This window comes from Acanthochromis polyacanthus, chromosome 7 (genome assembly GCF_021347895.1).
Source record: "Acanthochromis polyacanthus isolate Apoly-LR-REF ecotype Palm Island chromosome 7, KAUST_Apoly_ChrSc, whole genome shotgun sequence".
In the NCBI taxonomy this organism is placed as follows: Eukaryota; Metazoa; Chordata; class Actinopteri; family Pomacentridae; genus Acanthochromis; species Acanthochromis polyacanthus.
The window spans coordinates 6,062,472-6,086,594 of NC_067119.1; the positions used below are offsets into that span (position 1 = coordinate 6,062,472).

Here is a 24,123-nt window from a genome sequence, read left to right on the forward strand (position 1 = left end):
TCCAATAATTCTTTAAAAATTTCCCTTAAAAATTTTATTAAAAAATAAATGTAAATATTCTCAAAAAAATGAGTAAAAATCTTCCAAAAAAAATCCTAAAAATATCTAAAGTGATTACATATATATCAGTACAACTTCTAATATTGTCTTTAAGAACATTAACAAAAAAATCAACCAAAATCCAGCGAAATTCACTGGATTTTGGTTGATTTTTTTGTGAATGTTCTTAAACATTTTTCACATTTCTTTTTTTCCACCAAAATGTTAAAATTGTGGACATCAGAAGATTCACTGTGAAATATTTTTTTTCCCCCAACATTTTCAAACGGGTCGATTTTGACCCGCAGGATGATACGATGGTTAAAGTCATCACAATGAGAAATGTTGACAAAAATTGGAGTAAACAATAACACTAGGAAGTCTATTCAAAATTCCACTCCACTTTTGTATTGTACTGAATTGTTTTGGTTTTTTTTGTCAATGAATGAAACAAAAACTAACTAACTAAACATGACGTTAACCAATCAGGGCTCACCTTCACCGTCTGATGGTCTGGGCGAGGCGTCGCTGCTCGCCTCCTCCTCTTTTTGTGCCCTGCAGCTGCCGGCGTCCAGCTGCTGCAGCATGGTGGGACACAGCTCCTGTAAACCCCGACTGTCCAGCCGCGACTGCTCGCTGATGCTGTAAATAGCCAGCGTGTCCGCGGGCAAGCACTGAAAATGAAAACCCACCCATCAGTCACCCGTCGGACAGGAGAAGTCGGCATTATGCTGTCAGTGAATCAGGAGGGATGTATAGTAACAGAACAGGAGGACAGGCTCACTTAGTGATCAGACATCTATGTTGGTTGATAGAGGATTAAACCTTTTGTTTATTATTTGTGAGAGTAACACCAGTGATAGGACACTACATCCTTAAATCCTAAGAACGTCCATGTAAAATGTTCAAAACTGTGTTGTTAGTGCATAAAAAAATGCATTTTCATTATCACGGAACAGAATAACACAATTTCTATCAAAATAAGCATCTATAGGAGACAGAATGGCCTAATTTCGTCCCTAAATTCAGGAAAAGTGATATATTACTGCACCGCAATTCAACAGACACCTAAACGCAGTGGAATCAATTAAGTGATTGACAGCAAAACAAAAACATTAAGAGTTATTTCTCCCAAAAAACATCAAACATTCACTGGTTCCAGCTTCTCAAATGTAATTATTTGCTGCTGTTCTTTGATTTATACGTTGCTAATAAAAAGAGCTTTCTGTGTTGGACTGACGGTCACACAATCAAGATGTGAATACGCCACCTTTCATCAGAATCATTTGATAGAACATGGACGTGGTTGCTGTCTTCTATTTAGACATCTAAAGCAGGCAGCAGAATACAGGGGGTCCTCAGTTTATGACGTCATCGACCTACAGAGTTTTGTCGTTACGTCAGAACTGGTTACGTGGAACTAGCTGGCGAGTGGAGCGGACGAACACGTCATCACGCAGTGCTATAATATGGATTTGTTTGCATGCTTGGATTGTGCTACATTCACTAACTTTCTGTCCTTCATTATGGCTCCCAAGAGTAAGTCAGACTCTTCTGATGGCAGCGCTTCGAAGAAAAGGAAAGCCATCCACATGGAAGTGAAATTGGATTTAATAAAACACTCGGAACAGGGCGAAACACACAGCTTTGTTTACATTTTCACCAAAGTTCCAATTTTTAACGTCACACCGTAGGAACAGAACTCAGACATAAGTCGAGGACCTCCTGTATATGACTTCTGTGTAAATCTCCCTTAATTTAAAGGGAATTACCAATAAAATTTGATTTTTGCAAACATTTCTCTTTTTATTTCTAATGATTTTAGTTTCTGATTATAGGATGCTGCCACAAATTTGCTTGACATTTAAAGAAAGCTGCTAATAACAAGGAATTACAATGTTTACAAACCATTAATCAACCAAAAGTACACAATACAGAATGTCAGAATATAAAAAAAACATCTGAAATCAATTCTTAAAGGCCACATTTAAAACACAAAGCAATTTGTATCCATGGTGAATTTATGATAACAATAATGGGTCACAGAAATCAGTTAAATTTCACCTCCGGGGGACAAAAGTGAAGCAGAATCAAACAGAAGTGGGGCTTTCGACGGTGACTCACCACGTAACCACAGAGCAAACACCATTTTGCCAAATGTGGACAAAAATCAACAACAACAGAAAGAAGTCTACTCAAAACTCCACTCGATGACTGTATATACTCTGTTCTCTGCACAAACAATAAAACCAATCCTGCAACGTGTTCGGTGGCTGATGCACGGTTTCTGTCAGGTGTATCAACGCGCAGGTGACACATGTGACCGAGCACACGCTAGAAAATGTGCTTCAATAAAAGGGGAGAACAGAGACAGCTGTTGGCCAAAGGTTGTGGTTTCATTTCTTCTTGCGTCATATTTAACCACGCCTGACGTACGTCAGCAGGGTTAATGCATTCGCTTCGGTATCTGGCTGGCTGGGTAAGTATGTATGTGTGTGTGTATGTCCGTTCAGATATCTCTGCAAGTGCTGAAGTCAGGATAATCAAACTTGGCACTGAAGATCAGTCTAAGGCAGGGGTGTCAAGATCCGTTCCTGGAGGGCCACTATCCTGCATGTTTTAGATGTTTCCCTCTTCCAACACAGCTGATTCAAATGATCAGGCTCGTTATCAGGCTTCTGCTGAGCTTGATGATAAGCTGATCATTTGAATCAGGTGTGTTGGAAGAGGGAAACATCTAAAACATGCAGGATAGTGGCCCTCCAGGAACTGAGTTTGACACCCCTGGTCTAAGGTCCCCTGCTCAGTTGTGGAGTTACAGGTCAGCAGATCAAGTAGGAAGGGAGATACGAAGGATGATCAAAATTGATACAGAGTATCATGCATGGGCGTGGTTCTGCCCTCTACTGAGGGCTCGTCTAGTTACACTGGCAATGACGGCAACACAATGCTGCAAGTGAATTCCAACATCCAACTACTGAACTGGACGACCCTTAACCTCCTGTTCTGTTTCATTTCTTCGTGCTCGCAGCTCTGCCACAATTACTCAGAGTGAATCTGTTCAGGCGCCGATCAGCTAGTATGCGAGTCAACCGTCCACGACACTAAGCATGGAAAATATGCTAAACATTTTAACTATCTGGCACCGGTACCTTCTTCCAGACAGGACTAGAGCTGGATTTAACCACCTCCTTCAGGGTGTTGCGGAGGCTCTGCTGTAATTGCAACCGCAGCTAACGAGTACCTCCTCAAAAATGTGAATATGCATCAGGGCGGAGACACCACAAGGGATTCTGAAAATGAGCCAAGATGCATTTTTTTCAACTCCCTCAGCTATTATATTTCAGACTCCGTAATTGAGAGCTTGTCCTCACCTGTCAAGAAACAAATTGAAACTATGCTTGCTTACTACCTGCTAATACGACATGACACGCTTAACAGCATCAAAAGATTTCAAAGATCCAACGCACATCCCATCTGCTGTATGATTTCGGTCATCCTTAATAAATTACCATCTTAAATGAAGATGGAATTCAACCTCCTTGTCTGTTGAGGAAAGAAAAAGCTGACTGTAAGACTAGCATCACCATGTCCAGTGTAAATAATCGTCCCATCACTGTTCTCCAGTAGAATCCAGGCCAAGTAGGGGAAAGACAAAGAGTTTCTCTACAGAGAAGCAATTTGAAAACTCTACATTATCTTTATTTTAAATGAAAAACACAGTCTGAGTCAAGGATAAGTGGACTCGATCCTAAATATAGGTGAATCAAAATAACAAAAACTGTGAAAAAACACCACCAATGGCAGCAAAAATGAGGCGCCAACATCCCAGAAAGGCACATTTTACTCCTGTCATGATTACGACCGAATGAGTCCACTCTACAGTTCCACAATTCTACAATTTAATTTAGCAGACGCACATCTGAGAGGAGATACAACACAAGCAAGGACCTAGTCAGGAGAAAACAACCTGGACAAGAGCCATAATTGGATCTATTTTTAAATTTATTTTTGTTTTTGCAGTCTGTCAAGTGTACAGGTGTTCAGTGAAGAGCTGGGACTCCAGATCGAACAGAGTTTGGTAAGTCGTTTTACCACACTGCAAAAACTCTAAATCTTACCACGTCTATTTGTCTTATTTTTAGTCAAAACGTCTCATCCCACTCGATTTAAGATAAATTCACTTAACAAGAGACATTTCAGCAAGATAGAGGGACTTGTTTTAAGACAACGAATCTTAAATATCTTGTTAAGTCAAATGGTCTTGAAATTATCTTGTTTAGAGTTTAATTTTACAAGAAAACTCAAAATCAGTTTAACACTCGTGTCGTCATGCAGGTCAAATTGACTCGTTGTAAAGTTTGAAAATGTGGGAAAAAAAAATATTTTCACCATGAAAACTTCTATATTTTCAACATTTTTGGGAAATTTTTGAACATTTTTGATGGAAAAAAGAGAAAAATGTTTCTTTCTTTGTTTTCTTTTTGATTTTTTCGGAAAAAAATCAACCAAAATCAATTGAAATTGGCTGGATTTTGGTCGATTTTTATGTGAATGTTCTTAAAGAAAATATTTGAAACTTTACTGATATATAATCACTTTAGATTTTTTTTTTAATTTTTTAGGAAGATTCTTATTTATTTTTTGAAAATATTTACAATTTTTATATTTTTTATTTTTTAAAGTTTATTTCTTGCCAAATTTGGGGATTTTTTTTAAAAAAATAAGGGAAACTTTTAAGGAATTTTCTTCTTGAAGATTTTCAAAATTTTTATAAATTCGGGGAATTGTTTTTCTAAATTTTTGGATTTTTTTCAGACAGGGCAACAGTAATTGTTGGTGCCCTTAAACGAGGACAACAGGAGGGTTAAGACACCTAAGCTTGACAATCCTGGTAAAATAGAGCTTAAAATAAGTTTTCCCAGCTAATATTAAGATCTCAACATTCTAAATATCATATCTTATTTCAAGAAATCTTACCAAGCCATTTTTCACTTGTTCTACTGGCAGATTGTTTCACTTTTTTCAAGGTGAAAGTTCTTTGAAATAAGTCTTTTTTCTTGTTTTGAGAGGAGGGGAGGACTCTGGCTTTCGACACTGAGCCCTGTTGTGCTGGTTGCATCAGACGCCTTTTGTTCTCTGAGCGACGTACATCAAAAAAACATATCTTGGCAGCTAATTTGGCTTCATTATACTAGCTGCTTTAGAGATTAAAAGCACAAATTTCTCCAGATCAAAAAGCTTTTGCACGTTATCCCACTACCTTTAACCTCTGCCAACCCCGATAGAGCACGTAACAGACTCAAATGCCAACACAAGATATGAAAATGTTTTTGCTTTCACCTTGGAGCTGTTGGATTTTGGAGGTGTGCTTGTGGTCGTCTCCGGCGTACTGCTGTCGGCGTCCTTTTCCTGATTTTCGCCCTGGCTCAGGACCGCTAGCAGAGCACGCAGCTGAGGCACTGAGATGGTGCTGTTGTCTCCGTAGCGGGACAGCAGGTCCTGGAGCACCTGGGCAGGCGACTGGGTCTGACTCTGACCCGCCACTCGGCCCGCCGGGCAGAGCAGCAGCACCAGGGTCAGAAGGAGCACCGACTGGGAGTGGAGGAGGCTGACGGTAGCACGGCCATGAGAGGACCAGATGATCATGGCTTCTTCAGTGGATGGAAAACGCTGATCTGTGGAGGAAAAAGAAGAATTATTTAACCTTTGTGTCGTCCTACGGGTCAAAACTGGCCCGTTTTAAAGTTTGAAAACGTGGGGGAAAAATATATTTTCACCGTGAAATGTTTTCAACATTTTGGTGGAAAAAAAGAAATGTGAAAAATGTTTCTTAACAACATTCACAAAAAAATCAGGCAAAATCTAGCAAAATTCGCTGGATTTTGGTTGATTTTTATGTGAATGTTCTTAAAGAAAAAATCTGATGTTTTACTGATATATATGTAATCACTTTAGATATTTTTAGGATATTTTTGGAAGATTTTTACTCATTTCTTGAAAATATTTACAAGAATTTTCTTGCCAAACTTTGGTGGATTTTTGAAAAATAAAACTTTTAAGGGAAACTTTTAAGGAATTATTGGCATTTTCTTCCTGAAGGTTTTGCAAATTTTCAGAAAATTGGGGAATTTTTGTTGCTAAATTTTTGTATTTTTTCAGACAAGGAAACAATATTTTTGGATGCCCGTAAATGAAGACAACAGGAGGGTTAAATGAATTCTGGTGAGATGAGGTTGAAAGTTCTGGAAAATGCAGTGAGGCAGTACCTTGAGTCGATGTATTGATTTTAGAGGACTGTTTTTGTTTTGGTGCCCTGAAAGACTATTTTACTGTAATTTGAAGAATGAAAACAGGAAACATGGTTAAGAAACAGTAAGTCAGACCTTTAGGATCAAACTGTCTCCTGATCTGGTACAAAGTCTCAAATTTCAGGTGCAGCACTTTATTAACTGTAAAAATTGCAATTAATGATAAAAGTGTCTTCTCCTGCTCATTTTAAGCCTCCTCTACTTCAAGATGAGGGATGTTAGGGCCTCCAGTCGGCACCTTTTTGCTTCAATTCCGAGAAATCGCACTGATTATTGGGATGTCCTTTTTTATTTAGCTTAAAACCAAAATATGACCTCAGCATTTTCTGATGTGTTTGCTTTAACAATTAAATCCATGCTATTATTGATGACAAATGGTCATCGAAGTGCCTCAAGACAAACAGTCGGTGCTGTTAAACCAAAGCAGAGAAAGGGAGGCAAAACTTGAAAAAGTAAAGTAGAAATTGTGACTAAAATATGACATTTTGTGAGCTTAATCCAACTGTTTTCATACTGCTGAATGGAAACAATTCTGACAATTATGCAAAATGGTCGCTGTCAGCTCACATAATCGCAATCAGGCGACAATTGTCAAAGTAAAACTCAACTGAAAGCTCTTAGGTTATCATTTATTTATGCTAAAATGTTTATTTTCTCATTCTATGTGTATGCATTCTTGTTTCTGGGAAAACTATTCCACGGTAATGGAGTGATTTTCAACCAGTTCAGCATGTTTGAGTGCAGGTTGCAAAGTTTAAAAAGGTCCATCTAATGAGAAATGTTTCTGTCCCTCGAAGGCTTTTTGTCTCTGGAAAGTTTCGCTCAGCATTTCTGATATGGTATGGAAAACTGATCACAGGGTAAAGTATGTATATACCGTCCGACAAAAGGGAATTCACGATTTTCTGCTCATTATAAAAGCTGTTACATTCGAGCCTATCCTTTGAGAATCTGGACAGACTCTCTGTATCATACACGATATTAAATTTACCAAAGACTCAGCAAAGTGTTTGCTTTATTATTTAGGTAATAAAAGTCGTGGCAGTATTTCGAAAACATTAGGCAATAACTGTGGCAGGCTCAAGAGCGCTCCTGCCAACTAACAAATACCAGTAAGGAGTTTGGAAGTAAACATGGGTGTGGACAGTATGGCGTTTAAATGATTTCATAAGTCATCTATGTGAGTATGACAGAAGAACCACATTTAACATTTTTACAGAGCTTCAGGAACACACAGATGAACAAACTATGCATTTCAGGGAAAAATCGAAATGCAAATGTAACTTTATTTGGAAAAATTTTTTTAAAAATCCTCTAAAATTCTGATTAAATGAAAAGTACCAATACAGAGACAACAGAAACAGATATTAAGCTTCAAGAACACAATAGATTTGAGTGAAAAAGAATTAAACTCCAGATATCTTTGAGGAAAAACAGGGTTATTCCATCTCAAATCATCGGGGGCCTTCTGCTCTGATTTGCTCTCAACTCTTGTGTCCTAAACTATGAATATTTTAAACGGTATCTGTGTACTTTCAGATTGATACATTAAGTCTTCTCTGAGCTTTTTTTGTTTCTTAAATTGACCCACTTTCAGCACGTCTGCACCGACTGAAATCTGAGGCCGTATCTGGATGACAATATCTCAGGAACAGTGAAAGATAAAAGTCAGAATTTGTTATTAATTCAGAATCTGTAACACTGCAGAAGTACATCAAATAATTTCTGTTTGTGGGTGAGCTGAAATATGAAAGAAAAAAGAAAGCTGTCATGAAAAGTCCCAACTTTTAGCACATATTAACAAAAAAACTGATGTGCAGAAGTCATCTAGTCATATTATCTGAACCACATGTAGCTGCACGTCACACAAAACTCACAATATTGTTCAGAAATACTTGGTCACAAAATTGCAAAAAAAAAAAAAGTATTTTTTAAACTTTCACAACTGATTGAGCAGGTATGACAAGTTGTACCACAAAATCCAAACTATTAACAGATCACTGAAAGCAATTAGAACTAAGTTTTGTTGTTTCAAAAATGATTCTTTAAATAAAACATTTTTTAAATACTGGCATATTAGCTTTTTTATTATCGCTAGACGTCACTTTGAAGTGATAAATGCTGGTTTGGAGGAGATTTGTTATGTAGTTTTGTGTCATTTCTTTGGGAAGAATCACTCTATTAGGTCATTAGGACGATAATATAGCCGAATACATGGATCTGTTGGGATAGTAGGACTGCCTTAGTGAGAATTTATCATGCCTTGATGTATATTTAGTGGTAATGTAATTTACTAATGTGATAAAGACTTTGATTCCCATGATCATTGCAGAAACTGTTTGATTGGATCAAACTGCCCTTTTAAAACAACTTTATCTTGGAAAATCTTTGATGCAGCAATCTCAAATTGCACAAATAACTTCTGTAATAACTCAGACATTAAACAGAAATTGTTCTTAAAATTTAATGATTTGAGAAGTAAAAACTGATTAAAAATTTGAGTTCAACTGAGGCATATCTGAGCAAATAATGAGGGACAAAATTGAAAATTTAATGAAGCATTTGGTGCCAACAAACACTTTTGAATACTCTCTGATAAACTAAATTTTCTGTCTCTTTTTTGTTTTGTTTCCTGTCGGTTGTCTCATTTTTTGTCATTTTGTTTCTCGTTTTTCTCATTTTGTGTCTCATTTTTGTAACATTTTGTCTTGCTTTTGTTGTTTTTTCACTATATCATTCAGTTCCTGATACCCGTGACTAAATGTCATGTTCCTTTGTAGACACTCTGTGATCTGTACGCTGTAATGTGTAACTGATAAACTGAGGCATAATGTTGTTGAAATTGAATATATTTTTCTTAACAAATTGGAAGTTGTTCATAATGTTTTGTAAAAAGATAATTCCTTAAATATGAACTTTTTTTGCACTAAAATAAAGGGAAAATTCAGAGTTGTGAGTATTCATAGGTTAATATGCTCTGATTTTACCGGTCTGGTCCACCGGAGATTAAACTGGGCTGAATGTGGCCCCTGAACTAAAATGAGATTGACACCCCTGGCTTTACGCATCTGAATATCCAGTCGTTTAGTAACCGCTAATTAAAGACTAAACACCAAGTAAACACAAAGGGCCACTGTAGCGCAAAGCACAGACAGGAAACAGGAATCCAGTGGGACTAAACAGACCGACCAATTACAGACAATTACAGAAAATTGCACCACTGTAAAAAAAAAAAAAAAAAAAAAAAAAGCACTAACCAACTGTGAAGCTTGCAATTTCTCTGTTCTTGTCACTGAACACACACTAAAATATTTCAGCACGAGAGGGAATATATTATGTAAGCATTTCAGCTACACAAAATCATCCACTTTTTCCATCTCTGACACACATTTTTCTCGTGCACGAACCACACACAGGGCAAACTGTAATGTTCCCGACCCTCACACACAGAGCAGCGATTCATGTCGGTGCACACTGCAGGGCTGAATAAACAGACCCATTCATTTTGGGTAAAGAAACGCTTACCTTTTCCTACAGAGCCTCTAATGACAGGCGGTGCGTAAAGCACCCGATTCAGTCCGTCGGCCACCGAGCTTCCGAGCGTACAGAGTGATGCCCACAGGTTATCTGGGAGTTGGAGTCAAGGGATCGGCCAGCGAGGAGGAAGAAACGCCTGAGGAGAGCGGCAAGGCTTCTCAGGAGTGCAGTGGACTGTGGATGAAAGAGAGAGACAGATAAAATGGAGGTTACGAGTCACCGGTGAGGAAGAAAGAAACAGGAAAAAGGTAGACGAGAAGAAAAGAGGCAGTGAGGAAGAGGGGAAACCTGAAATGGCAGCTGCCTGCGGGAACTTTTCCGCATTGATTTTGCTTTCTATTTCAACGTGACACTCGTGCCACAAAGTCAAATGTTGAGCCAAAGCCAGATAATGTCATTTCCCTATTGATTCATTTTTAGTTGCGCAATTTTCTGAAACCTAAAACCTGCCACTGGTTTTGAAAGGCATTTTATCTTTCAAAAATATCAAAAATCACATAATTTATCAGAGCCAGAAACTGAAAGAACAGAAAGAACAAGAAAAGCACTCAGACAGCGCAATACTCCACCAAGGCTGCTCAGTCGTATCATTTCTGACGGATGAAATCTTTAATAAAAAATTACCTTGTGCTGAGCACAGGCGTGTTATGCATGTGCACGTTATGTATGGATACCAAATCACGTGAGCTAAATATGTAGCGGGCGACGGGAATTGATGGGACTCAGAAACACCCCCACAACTAGTTGTTCCTTGTATCATTTCCAATGGATAAGTCCTGAGAAGTCCACAGCAGTGGATTTGTAGTAGGATCACAATCATGTGATCAACAGCAGGCAGCTGATGTAGTGCTTACTTGTTGTCATGGACGCCATGCTGCTATCTCACAATGATACAGAAATCTTTAACAAATCCGTGGATCCAGACTATGAGCTGCATCACTGCCAAAGTCTAATCACTTGGTCCTTGTCTCATTTCTGAACTTCAATGAAAATTTCATTCAAGTCTGTTTTTGAGTCATGTTGCACACAGACAGACAGACAGACAGACAGACAGACAGACAGACAGACAGACAGACAGACAGACAGACAGACAGACAGACAGACATACATACATACATATGCCGGTTATCACACAACTCAGTTGGGTTCCTTAACGGAGTAATAATCAGAATTTCAACTTTCAGACAGTCTTTGAACTAATCTATGTGATATGCAAGGAAAATTTGACAAATCTGAACATAAAAATCTTGATATTTCATCAAAATTACATTATTTTCCACCATATTTTTTTTTAAAAAAAGCCCAAAATAAGTATTTAAACCACTTAAGCTAGTGTTTGTTCTTCTTAATAGTAGAAACAAAAGTAAATCTCTCTTCCTAATCTTAGAGCTTTGATCTGCAAATTATTAAATTTATAAAGAATTTTCTGGAAAAAAAAAAAACTGCACTCTTTGGTACAACCAAGATCCATGAGGAGCTGAGCTACAACCAAATATTCATGTGAAAAAAATTCAGAAACTTTTTTGCTGGACTTCAGGTTGTGTTTAAACGGAACAAATAGGACACAAGTATCTAAACAAATAAAAATCTAAGTCGTAAAATATCCAAAATATGTAGAGGCGCAACTTTTTCCAACTGAAAAACAGAAATGAGTCATAAATGATTCTTGTAAAACTAAAATAAGATGTAAATAATCTCTCATTATTACTTGTCAAATACCAGAAATTACACCCCACAGATCTTCATATAAAAGCATTCACTGCATCTTCTAAGAATGTGTTTAACATTTTACCACTAAAGCATTTGGTTGTAATAAAACTAGAAACCAATTCTGACAAGTACCAACCAATTTGATTATTGGAATAAAACCCCCCGGGCTAATGCATGTGTTTGAAAACTTTAATTTTAAACATCATGAAACTCATTCAAAATATAAATAAAAACTTTTGATTCAAGCAAATAAAACACAAATATCAAACAAAAGATTTTCTGCCAATTTTTGTAACACAAATTTTTTTTAAAAAAATCAACTTTAGCTTGGTTTTTTTTTTATGTTTTGTGCCATTTTGAGCGTGTCACACTGCACAGAAGACGAGTTATCTCTCTCCTTCTAGCCATAGTTTTCATGAAGGTTCAGTGAAAAATGAGCCCAGTGAGTAAAAATGTGGCAGAAAAACTCAAATAGGGGAAATACTGCAGCTGCAAAACATCCATACCAGCTGCTGCAGAAGAAAACAGCACACTAGCAGTCAATATGATTAAGTTTTCAGGCTGAAAAACAGCAACTCATGGGCATAAAATTTCTTGCCTCAAACAGTCTAAGGGAGTCCAAATAAATAAGATACATCCTCCTCTCTTTTTACGTATTGCGCCAAGATGCCCTTGAGCAAAGCGCTTAGCTTTCATTTACATTAATGATCACGTGCAGCTAACATCCCCTGATATAAAATAAATCTTCCACTGTCCTGCTGTCTCTGACTAATTTGTGTTCAGCCACCAGCCTTTTCCTTTCATTTCTCTCTGCAGAAGTCTCCAAGCTGAGGAGGTGAAGAGAAGGCTCTCCTCTTCAATAAGTCACCTTCTCCCCGGTGAATTAAACCCTCCCTCCCAAATATTCCTCCTCCACTTGGTCTAATGAGGCCTTATGCTGAAGCGAGAGGAAACAGGGAACAGAAAATAGTAAAAAACTACTTCTTACACCTCTTTAGCTGTTTTTTTTTTATCATGTTTTCACGGCGTTCGCTCTTATACAACCCTCCTAACAGCTGGAGCTCTGAAACTTGGCCTCCTTACTGCTGAGTGATGCTGTTAATTGTTGAAATAATTAGTTAATCTGCAGATAATCAAGTGAAAATAACAAGCATTTACCTTGGCTGGCTTTTTTAAGTGCAGGTTTTGCTGTTTTATTTGCATGACGCAATATAAAGCTGTCAACATGTTCTGGGAAAACACAGCAGATAATAAAAAGCTTCAGTGGAAAATGTGAAGTAAAAGCTCCCTTAGTGCCATATGATCACACCTGGATAGCAAAGTGTGCTGTGAAATTGTAGATTAGTTGACCTGAGGGGTCATTTTTACACCAAATGTGCATATTTTTGGCTTTATTCTGAGGACCTAAATTCTCAACAAATCAAAGAAACATTATCACGCTGACATAAATATCCTGAACATTTAGTATAAGCCAAATCTAGACCGTGGCTACATGTGTACAGGTATTATTTTTAGAAGAGTTTTTCCTGTTTCTTATTCTAAAAGATGAAAAATCAAATATCCCATCCACTGTTGGTATAGATTTCATTTCAATATTGAAGAGGATACATAAGTCAGAGGGTCTTTGAGCATCAAACACTTAATTTCCTGTATTTTACTGACTTTTTTTGCACTAATTGTTGTCTTTTCTGCACATTTCATGTTGGAAATCTCTTTATCTATGTAAAGGAAAACACATAATTCAGGCACTGGGTGATAATTCAGCATATAGTTGAATATACAGCGGTGGAAAAAAGTTATCGGACACCCCATACATTTGCATGTACATTGCATTAACCCTCGTGTCGTCCTGCGGGTCAAATCGACCCGTTTTAAAGTTTGAAAATGTGGGAAAAAATATATACTTTCACAGTGAAACTTCTGATGTTCACATTTTCAACATTTTTGGGAAATCTTTGAACATTTTTTGGTGGAAAAAATATTAAAAAGGTTTCTTAAGAACATTCACAAAACAACCTCTTCAATCAAAAATCTCATCTTTTTGGTTGATTTTTTTTTTTTTTTTTTTTTTTTTGTCAAGGCACAAGCTAAAAATTCTCTTTCTGAATATTATCCACCTGGAAGATGTTTTCCAAAACATCTTTAGAACCTCAAACTACTGGATGAAAATGGAAAATAAAACAAAAAAAGCAACATTTCTAGGACCTTTTAACCTTGTTAACATGTATGCAGTGTTTTATACGCTGAAATAGACATTATAAGCAAAATATGCAGTCAACACCATGGTTTCCACCTTGTCTCAAAAATACAGATTCAGACATTTCAGAGTTTCATTCATATCAAACCTAAACAACCTGACTTTCTATGTCATTATTCGTCTTCATACCAGGTTACATCTAAGTAATTTTAAGGCAGAAATGAGCTATTTCCAGGGAAAAATTAGTTTTAAATGTGAAACTTCTACACAAAGGACTTTTAGAAGTTAAATCAATGACCAAAATACCTGTGTGGACAAAGCTGTAGATTCATTCCACTGACTTTCATTGCCAGTCAAGGCTTAACACAACCAAGGATGTTAAATTAAATTGAGTAGTGGTATTGGTATTATACAATATTTTGTCTGACTCATTATATTATACTTTCAGCTATATTTTATGCTAATGTCTTGGCCATTTTCATTTCAGTGAGATATAACCGGTTACATAAAAAGAAAGCTTTAATCCTTATGCTCTCAAACCAAGCATTTTAACACCCAATCCTCCTTGATGCTGCAACCTGTACTGCCCAGGAGTTTCTCAGGTGGATAAACATACAATGATAAGGCCTGGCCTTCTCACTCCGACAGCCAGGAAAACTGCCAGAAGTAAAACGATATCTCGGTCCTCTTCCACATTTATTTTTCATTAGAGAGACCAAGGTGTGCCGGGGAATAGCTGGGAGTGACGGCACAAGAGTAATAAACAAAGAGAGGCGTACCGGAGACAAACATCAGTGTTCTTAATTCGTACACGACGATTTTACAGCCTGACATGTGACTACGCACACAGAGCACAAGTGCCAGAGTAAAAGCACGGCATTATATTGGTGATGTTAAATAAATGAGCGCTAACAACCGAGACGAATGCGATAAAGGAGTGATAACAATCTGAACTGGGAAACGACAGGGTTTATGTGAGGTCTGAGCAAGGATCATTTAAACTACCATTGTTTGCTGTCATTACAACATGAAGCACAAGTACGCTGCCAAAGAGTTAATGAATTACAAGTGTCACTCCATTAACTGTGTTTTGGACCTGAACTCTATCAACTATCAAATCTAATACACTACGTTAAAGCTTTAGGGAGAGTTTAACCCTCGTGTCGTCCTGCGGGTCAAAATTGACTCGTTTTAAAGTTTGAAAATGTGGAAAATATATATATATACTCACAGTGAAACTCCTGATGTCCACATTTTCAACATTTTTGGGAAATCTCTGAACATTTTTTGGTGGAAAAAAAAAGAAATGGTAAAAATGTTTCTTAAGAACATTCACACAAAAAAATCAACCAAAATCCAGTGAATTTCACTGGATTTGGTTGATTTTTTTTGTGAATGTTCTTAAAGAAAAGAAGAAGAAGTTTTGCTGATATATATGGAATCACTTTAGATAATTTTAGGATTTTTTTGGAAGATTTTTACTCATTTTTTGAAAACATTTACAAGACTTTTCTTGCCAAATTTGGGGAATTTTTAAAAATAAAACTTGGAAGGGAAATTTTTAAGGAATTATTGGAATTTTCTTCCTGAAGGTTTTGCAAATTTTTAGAAATTTGGGGAATTTTTTGGCTGAATTTTTTGGGGTTTTTTTTAGATAAGGAAACAATATTTTTAGTGCCTGTAAATGAGGACAACAGGAGGGTTAAAGGACAGAAAATATCCATTCACACACTTTAAAATGAATGTTAAAGACAAATATTGAGAACATAAATCATTAAAAGAAAGGAAAATATTTAAACTATCCAATCTCAACTGCAAAGTAGTTTTTCGCATACAAAGAACATGACTTTTTTGACAATTGTTGAGAGTCAAATAAAGAGTAAATGTAGTGAATCCAAGATATTAGGTCAGTAACAGCTGTAGTTGTCATTTGTAAACATGGTACAAGAAATTCCTATCACAGATTTATTTCCATCAACAAGAGATAAAGGCTGATATTGTGATTATCTGAGGCTCCTGCCTGCTTTTAGTTTTGTTTGTTTCCATTTTTGATACCAAGCAGAGCAAAAAATTAAATAAGAGATTAATCGTGAAGATTTTCATTCACACATTGAGTGTTTTTCTTGCATCTGTTCCCAAAACTGTAGCTGAATCAATTCTTAAACCTCCACAAGATTCACAAATTAGATGATTTGCAGCATTTCTTTGTCACATATTTGAATATCTGGAGTTTTACACAGCTGGACAGTCAAACCATGCAATTTGAGGAAGAAACCACGGACATTTAGATGTCTATTTTTTCCACACAATGCTTTCAGATTCATTGGTGATAAAAATAATCTTTTGACAGTTGTGTTCATCGGTTCAAATCCACTTTACATTTTCCAGCAAATGTTGAATATCCGGTTTAATTTATCACAATTTTATCATCATGCAATGTCAGAGCTGAAGTGTTTATATTAGACAAAAGAAATCTTTGCACATATATCTCATGAGACAAGTGTGTAGGAGAGGGATGAATGTACCTAAAAGATATAAACCTTCATCAGTACACAAAATAAAAGTTTTGTAAGATGATGGTGTAACACTGAAACATCAAAAATGGATGCATTTTTGCAAGCTAGACTTTTGTTGCTGTTTGAAACTTTTGGATACGTTTTTATAGTAAAAGTCAAATATCAGCCATCTGTGTTTATTACATACAAACACAAACAAAATACAAACAAAATATAAAGATAATGTTTTCACAGAATACAGAGATGAAGTGACAATCACTGGGTGTGCACAGGTTACTGTAAATAATCATTTATTTCTTTAATAATTTCTTTATTTAAGCATATTATAAGTTGTGTTTTATCTTTTCATTCTGTTGTGTTGTGCTATTGTTAGCTCCTTTTATCTTTGTCCCTTTGTATAAATATAGATGGAAATATAAGTGTATATTATTATAAATATTGTCCATTATTATTATTATTGTCATTATTATTGTTATTATTATTATTGCTGTTTATAAATGGTAGCATTTTGAAGAAGCAGGAAGAATAGATTTAAAATCATTTGTGTAATAAGAGATGGGATTAGATAAGTTTTTACTTATTCCCACTCCTTTATGAGCAAGTTATTTCACTGTCTTTTGCTGTTGTTTTCTTTGTATGTTGAAATGTTCAAAATAAACTTTCAAAAGTCTAATTGAAAAATCAAGAAAATCCATCCTTGGTTGGACTTGTCCCGATGGCTGGTATGCAGCAAGACAACCGCACAGAATAAGAATAGCTGTTTAAACTGCTGCCTGTCAAACTGCTTCTGTGACTTCTGTGATAATAACTTGGTACAGATACTAAATATAAACACGCACCAAAGTGAGTCCTGTTTTTGCTCCGGACCAACTACAGGTCCAAACAGATGAGCTGCAATAAACACTGAGGAAGCAAAGGCATTCTTCACGGGCCAAAATCCAATCAAAACAGTGTTTCTAAATGTCACCGCGTCCGGTCGGTGTCATGTCAGTGCACACTAACTCACAAACAGAGTCACTGTTTTAGCGGTGAGTGTGTGTACAATTTGAATCCAAGGCCTATTTGCAGCTGTTGAGATAAAGAGTGATGGAGCAGACGGGCAGTCTGCAGCAGAGAGTGAAGGCCTCCGCCGTGATGTTAAAAATGAGGTTTACAGGACAGAAGTGGCAGCTGGGGAGAAAAGGAGGGAAAAGCAGGGTGGGAACATGTTTAGTCACAGTCGGGTGAACTCCAATCCCAACTGGCATGCAGCTGATTCTGCTCCGGTCATCCCTTCAAATCTTTCTCTGTTTTAGAAAGTCACTCTTTGTGTGTACAACTTTGTCCGACTAGATAAGAAAAAGAATCAGCCCAACCAGGTGACAAAGTAGTCGAACAAAGACGGAAGCGGTAAACAATCACAAATCGCTGCTGTTGAAAAGTTACAATCGAATGAGGTGTCAAAATTAGCCATCAAAATTACACAGCTGTTTGCTTCAGATGCCAATATCTTAGCAGAAGATCCTTTAAAACCTGGAAATTGCAATGTGGGACCTCCATGGATCAGACTTGTTTCTCCAGCACATCACACCCACCATTCTTGAGCAGTTTCTGCAGTGTCACAGGGCTGCTGAAAATGCCACTACTTTCAGGAAACACTACCACCATGAAGGAGTGTTTGTGGTCTACATCAGTGCAATGCAAAGTAACATCCACATTAACGCAGGAACAAAGGTTTCCCAGCAAACACCGTCCAAAGCATCACACTCCTTCGGCTGGCTCACCCTCTTCCAATCATGCATCCTGCTGCCATCCCTCCTTAGGTCTACAACACACCTGGCTGTGGACACCATGTTAAAGGAGTATGCTAAAGGGTGCAGTTCTGATGCTTGTGTACCTATTGTCGCTGTTGTCGTCATTGTCACCAGGCTATATGAGCACTGGGAGAGAGTAAATGAGCACCATGTACTGATTTGGGTTCATCCTGCGACCAAATATTAACCCTCTGAAGCCCAAGCAGTTTATGGGTGCTTTTATTTCGCTGCTGATGTGCACCCACGGCAGCCTAGAATAGACAACTGTTGATAAGAAACAAAAACCAGCAGTATTTTTCTCATCAGTGAAACCTTTTGTTCTTTACATGTGCAAATGTGACCTGTAGAATAAAGTGATGTTGATGAAACGTCACAATTTTAAGCTCACACTTTTCATCCTGGACAGTCAGACAAAGTGGAAAATCCAACAATTTTATTCTGTTTCTGCAGTTTGTGGCTCTGATAGACAAACTGTGTACTAAATAATATATATCAAACTCTTCTTTTAGAGATAACATGCCTTTCAAACCTGCTGTTGTGTGTTAGGGTTGACAGGGTTAATAATTATCAGCCCTACTGTCATATCTCACAGCTCTTGCACCCAAGTGTAAACACAGCTCAGTGAGAAATTTCCCTTGTCATCATCAACTTCACCAGCTGAGAGAGGAGAAATAAAATCCGTAATCAGTCACAGGACTAATCGGAGTTCAGGCCGAGGCTTTTACCAGCAGGACTATTTATCTGTTTGCTGGTCTGAATACCAACCAGAAAGACAAATGGAAAGAATGACGAGCTGCACATGATGTAATGCCTCCAGTTGTCACCAAACAAACCATGACCAGCCCAAATCCACGACACATTTAACCCTCCTGTTGTCCTCATTTACAGGCACCAAAAAATGTTGTTTCCTTGTTTGAAAATTTTTTTTAAAAAAATCAGCAAAAAAAATCCCAAAATTTCTGAAAATTTGCAAAACTTTCAGGAAGAAATTTCCAATAATTCCTTAAAAGTTTCCCTTAAAAGTTTTTTTTTTTAAATCCCACAAATTTGGCAAGAAAATTCTTGTAAATATTTTCAAAAAAGGAGTAAAAATCTTGATGTAAAAATTTGTAAAAATGTTGAACATGTGGATATCAGAAGTTTCACTGTGAAAATATTTTTTTTCCACATTTTCAAATTTTAAACCGGGTCAATTTTGACCCGCAGGGCAACACGAGGGTTAAGTCAACATGTGAATAATCAAGCAAATGGAAATTCCAGTTATCGGCACTGCAAAATTCCACAGCAGGAACAACAAACTCAATCAAAGCTGATAAAAGAGCTGATAGAAATTTATCTCATCCCAAACGTCAGCTCTTAAAAACGAAAGCCTGCATCCTGTTTCCAGCTGCCGGTAAAATATTCTTACGTGTGTTTCAACCTCGACGTCTCTGAAGATCAGACTACCAACGTGGGCGAGAAGTCGTGGTTAAACGTTTCTTGCAAAAAAACAAGCTTTTATGAAACTCTGTGCCGTTAAATCTTGACTTCTCATACCTGTCTAAAAATATTCCCAAGACCAGCCGCGCTCATTTATTTCTATCCTGCAGAAACAAAAATACGTACTTGTTTATATAAAGGTTCTCAGGGTGATGCACAGAATTCAGGTCGTTCTTTTGTGGACAGATCTACATCTTAGCTCACATTACTCTAACATTGAGTCTTAGCAACCTGGACCTTAAACAAACTAGACTGTCTTTGAATAAATTTGGTGGACTGGAACTGCACACTGCCAAATACACCAAACAAAATTAAAACCACAGACCTCTGAAGGTGCTTTAAACCAGTTTCACGATAAAAGAACTTTAATGTCTCTACATGAAAAGCTAGAATCACATGCGGTGTCATAATTAACCACCAAAATTACACAGTGTAAAGTGCTTTTTGCTTCAGATGCCAAGATGTTAGCAGCAGATCCTTTAAGACCGGGAAATTGCAAGGTGGGACCTCCATGGATCAGACTTGTATCTCCAGCTCATCACACCCACCATTCTTGAGTAATTTTTGCAGTGTCACGGGGGAAGTTATCCTGCTGAAAATGCCACTGCCTTCAGGAAACACTACTGCCATGAAAGAGTGTTTGTGGTCCACATCAGTGCAACACAAAGTAACATCCACATGAAAGCAGAACCAAAGTTTTCCCTACAAAACTCTGACTGAAGCATCACACTACTTCTCCTACAAGATATCAATCAAGCAGCTGCAACAACCTCTCGCACTTGTTATTCAATTCTTAGCGACAACATGAAAATAAAAGTTTTCTTCAGTCAGTAAATCTATAATCACAAAAAATCACGTTTTCTTCAACTTTCTCACAGAGCAAGTCTTATTGTAACCTTCCAAGTATCTTGTCTTGCTATGCATGTAGTGGAAAATGCCTTTTAAATGTGTTTTAATCCATTTATTTATCTAATCAATCAGCTGTAGCAGATCCAGAGTCCTAACTAACACCAGGAAACTGGACCACATCACAACGGTCCTCAAATCACAACACTGGCTTCCTGTTGGTCAAAGGATGGAGTTCAAAATCATACAAGCACTGAATGGCCTTGAATCAAAATCTATCCTGGACTTATTATCTCTATATGAAGCATCCAGATCCCTCAGGTCATCGGGGACAGGGTTTTTGTTTGTTCCCAGAAAAAGAACCAAAAACAGTGAAGCAGCATTCAGCCGTTATGCTCCTCACCTGTGGAACAAACTTCCTGTACCCTCTTTTAAATCAGGCCTGAAAAATTGTTTACTGCAGCTTTCTCTACGATGCTCAGTCTGTTTTCTTGTCTTTTAATGTATTTTTATGATCTAATGTCTATTTTTATGCTTTATTCCCAGTTCCCAAAAAAAGTCCTTTCTTGACTATGAGGACAGTTTGAAGATTCATCCACGTCGACCTCCAGTCACCCTAACGACAGTTTCTACCCTGTAGTCGACGATGAATCCCAAATGACTACTTATTCAAACTGCTCCTGATGGGTGATTCTGGTGTTGGAAACATAAGTCCTAGACATACATTTAAGAAAGTATGTCTGCCTTTAAATCATTTTTCTGAATGTATTTCTTTGCTATTGTAAAGCACCGTGTGTATGAACTGTACTGTAGAAATAAACTTGCCTTGCCTTCTTCTAATCATGCATCCTGCTGCCATCCCTCCTTAGGTATACAACACATCCGGCTGTGCATATTACATAAAATAATTATTCTAAATGATGCAGTTCTGATGCTCGTGTACCCACTGTAAGAACTTTCAGCAGTCAGCATGGACACTCAGACCCCTCTGCAGCTACACATATCCACACAAACTGTTAAAAGTTTTCAGCAGTTTGTGCTACAGTAACATCTCCACACACATTAATATCAGCCCTGGGTGCCCATCACCCTGTCGCCAACTCACCAATTGTCCTTCCTTGGACCACTTTTAAGATTCTAACCGCTGCAAACCACAAAGAGCCCACAAAAGCTCCTGTTTCGGAGATGCTCTGACCCTGTCGTCTCACCATCACAATAAAAAACTTGCCAATTTTCCCTGCTTCCTACACATCTACTTCAAGAACTGACTTGCTGCTTGAGACATCTTTTGTAATAAGATCCTCACTGTGATTTACTTAAGTGGCTTAAATGTGGCTCATCTGTGTAGACAAAACATTTAAGCTGTAAAAAAAAACACACAATGATTCACAATACAGACACAATGAATCCTTTATATCTGCATTAATTAAAGATGAAAGTAAGTTATGTTTAACCTTCGAACAATTGTCTTCAATGCTTTTCGTTTAATCCACTCATCTGATTATTTAATTATCCAATTTAGCTGCAATAAAAATACTGGTGCAAGTCTACAGCATCTTACACAACCATTAAATTAATCAAAATGCACAGCATAACGTTGAAAAAACCTCATTGATATGAAATTGTGGCTCTAGATCTGTTGGAGGACTGCAAATCAGGATTCATTACGAATTAATCCGCAGGTTATTTATTGATTTATTGCTTGGTCTTGAGCAAAAATGTAAATATAATCAAGCTGCCAGAACCCACGGTGGCATCAAATCAATGCCTCTCTCAGATTTTTCCTGTGCTGCTTTTAAAACAGAACAAACTCTGAATTCTGAAGTACAGAGCAAACGGTACCTTTTGTGAACGCAGACACACAAACAGCACCTGCTCCTCGGTAAATCCTTCTTACTTCCAGGCAGTTGGCTCCTCAAAGCAGAGTCTAGCTTGTCCTCTCTTGTCTGCCCGCTCAACTCTTCTCAACCCGGGTCACTTTATATACCACCGGTGTGAACACAAGGTTAAGCCGTGCACGGACTCATCAACCTTTGCCCAAAGCCCCTAATTACTGTTTCGCCCAGTCCTCAGGCTGTTATCATCAACCGAGCCCGTCATTAGATGAGAGAGCGATGACTGTGGGCACGACGCCGGTTCACCGAGTGCATTGTCACCGCGCTCCAGTCATCCTTGGTTTACAACAAAGGAGCTTCCACTATAAAATTAGAGGCTGTGTATATTATATGACTTGGACAGGAACAACCCCTCACTTTTACCCGGAGGCCAGCGTAGAGGTCAGTAATCCACAAGTAGGAAGCCACATAGCAGATGCACTGAAGTAAACTCGACACCTAAGCATGATCTGGAAGCGATGGGTATTATTTCTTTTCCAGTTTAACTCGACAGCTGCAGTTTTACTTAATTAACCAAGACAATATGAATATATGGAGTCAAAAGAACGCTTACAACATATTATTATTTAATAGTTATTATTTAATACTTATTAAAAGGTTAATGCAAGACTAATTTAACTGAAAATGTGTATTTTTGAGTGTTTGAGTGTTCAAAATCATTTCTTTTTTGCTATATTGTTGCTCAGTGTTCACAAAACCCCCCATCATGACTGTACAATGACTTCTCCAAGAATATAAAACAATTTCACAAGAGAATGCTTTGCTAACAGATCTAATTTCTATGCACAAAAAGTCAAAATAGCACGTGGAGTCAAAACTAAGCACCATAATTTCACTATAGATAGGGCTTTTTGTTTGACAATAGTTTATCTGGAAAGTTTTACGACTGTTGCAGCTGCTACTACATTTCATGATTTGAAAAAATAGACATTTATCAAAAAATATAATCTTTGTTCACAGCCTGGGAAAAAAGTATCTTCAAATTTCATAGGTATTCCGGGTTTTTCCAGCTATATGCACTATATTTTCTTGCCAGCTGCAGACAGTAACAGTGTTGATAATGTTTGATGAGGGTTAGGCTGTCAGGAGATGATACACATCTATAAACCAGATGTGAGACTAGTGTGACCATTTATTGTCGAGTTTTGAGGAAGCGAGAGAGATAAAATGATGGTAAAATGCTGATGAATGTTTCCCAAAGCCAAACATGACATCCAAAAAGTGTTCTGTTTGGTCCACAACTCAAACATATTCAGTTTACTGTCAAAGAGGAGCAAAGAAACTAGAAAATATCCAAATTTAAGAAGCAGGAATCAGAAAACTCTGTCTTTCTTTACTGAGATCCATTAGTTGATTATCAAAATAGTCAAAATTAATTTAAAAGTTGATAACTACTCAAGTAGTTGCTTAATTATTGCAGCTGTACTCTGATGTCATCAATAGAATCAGAAAAGCGTTTATTGCCAAGTGAGTGCGCACACACAAGGAATTTGACGTGGTGTATAGAGTTATAGTACTCAGCAACAACAACAGACAGTAAAAGAATAAATATACAAACGTAAATCTGAGAAATTCCAAAAAAAAAATGCTATAAGTATAAGAAGTATAGGAAGTACTGAGTGAAAAGTAAGTGTAAACTAAATACTGTGTAAAAAAAAAATAAATACAAAAATTTGCTTAAATCAGAGTAAAATAAAAAAAATCATAGTAATTAAGTCAGAGTAATTACAACATTGTTATTAAGGTATTTCACATGAGGTTGAAATACATAAGGTAAACAGATAGTGGGTAAACAACTGT

General features: G+C 37.2%; 1 protein-coding gene across 1 annotated transcript in view; it reads right to left on the reverse strand.

Moving 5' to 3' along the window:
* The window catches only part of slc39a14 (solute carrier family 39 member 14), a 50,894-nt gene that overhangs the window by 25,733 nt on the left and 1,038 nt on the right, over nucleotides 1-24,123 (reverse strand). Inside the window, exons 2-4 of the mRNA XM_051950937.1 lie at nucleotides 9,876-10,061; nucleotides 5,383-5,717; nucleotides 536-713 (exon numbers count right to left, since the gene is read on the reverse strand). Coding sequence (XP_051806897.1) covers nucleotides 536-713; nucleotides 5,383-5,688 — 484 coding nt within the window. The 5' untranslated portion in view covers nucleotides 5,689-5,717; nucleotides 9,876-10,061. The remainder of the gene's footprint in view (nucleotides 1-535; nucleotides 714-5,382; nucleotides 5,718-9,875; nucleotides 10,062-24,123) is intronic.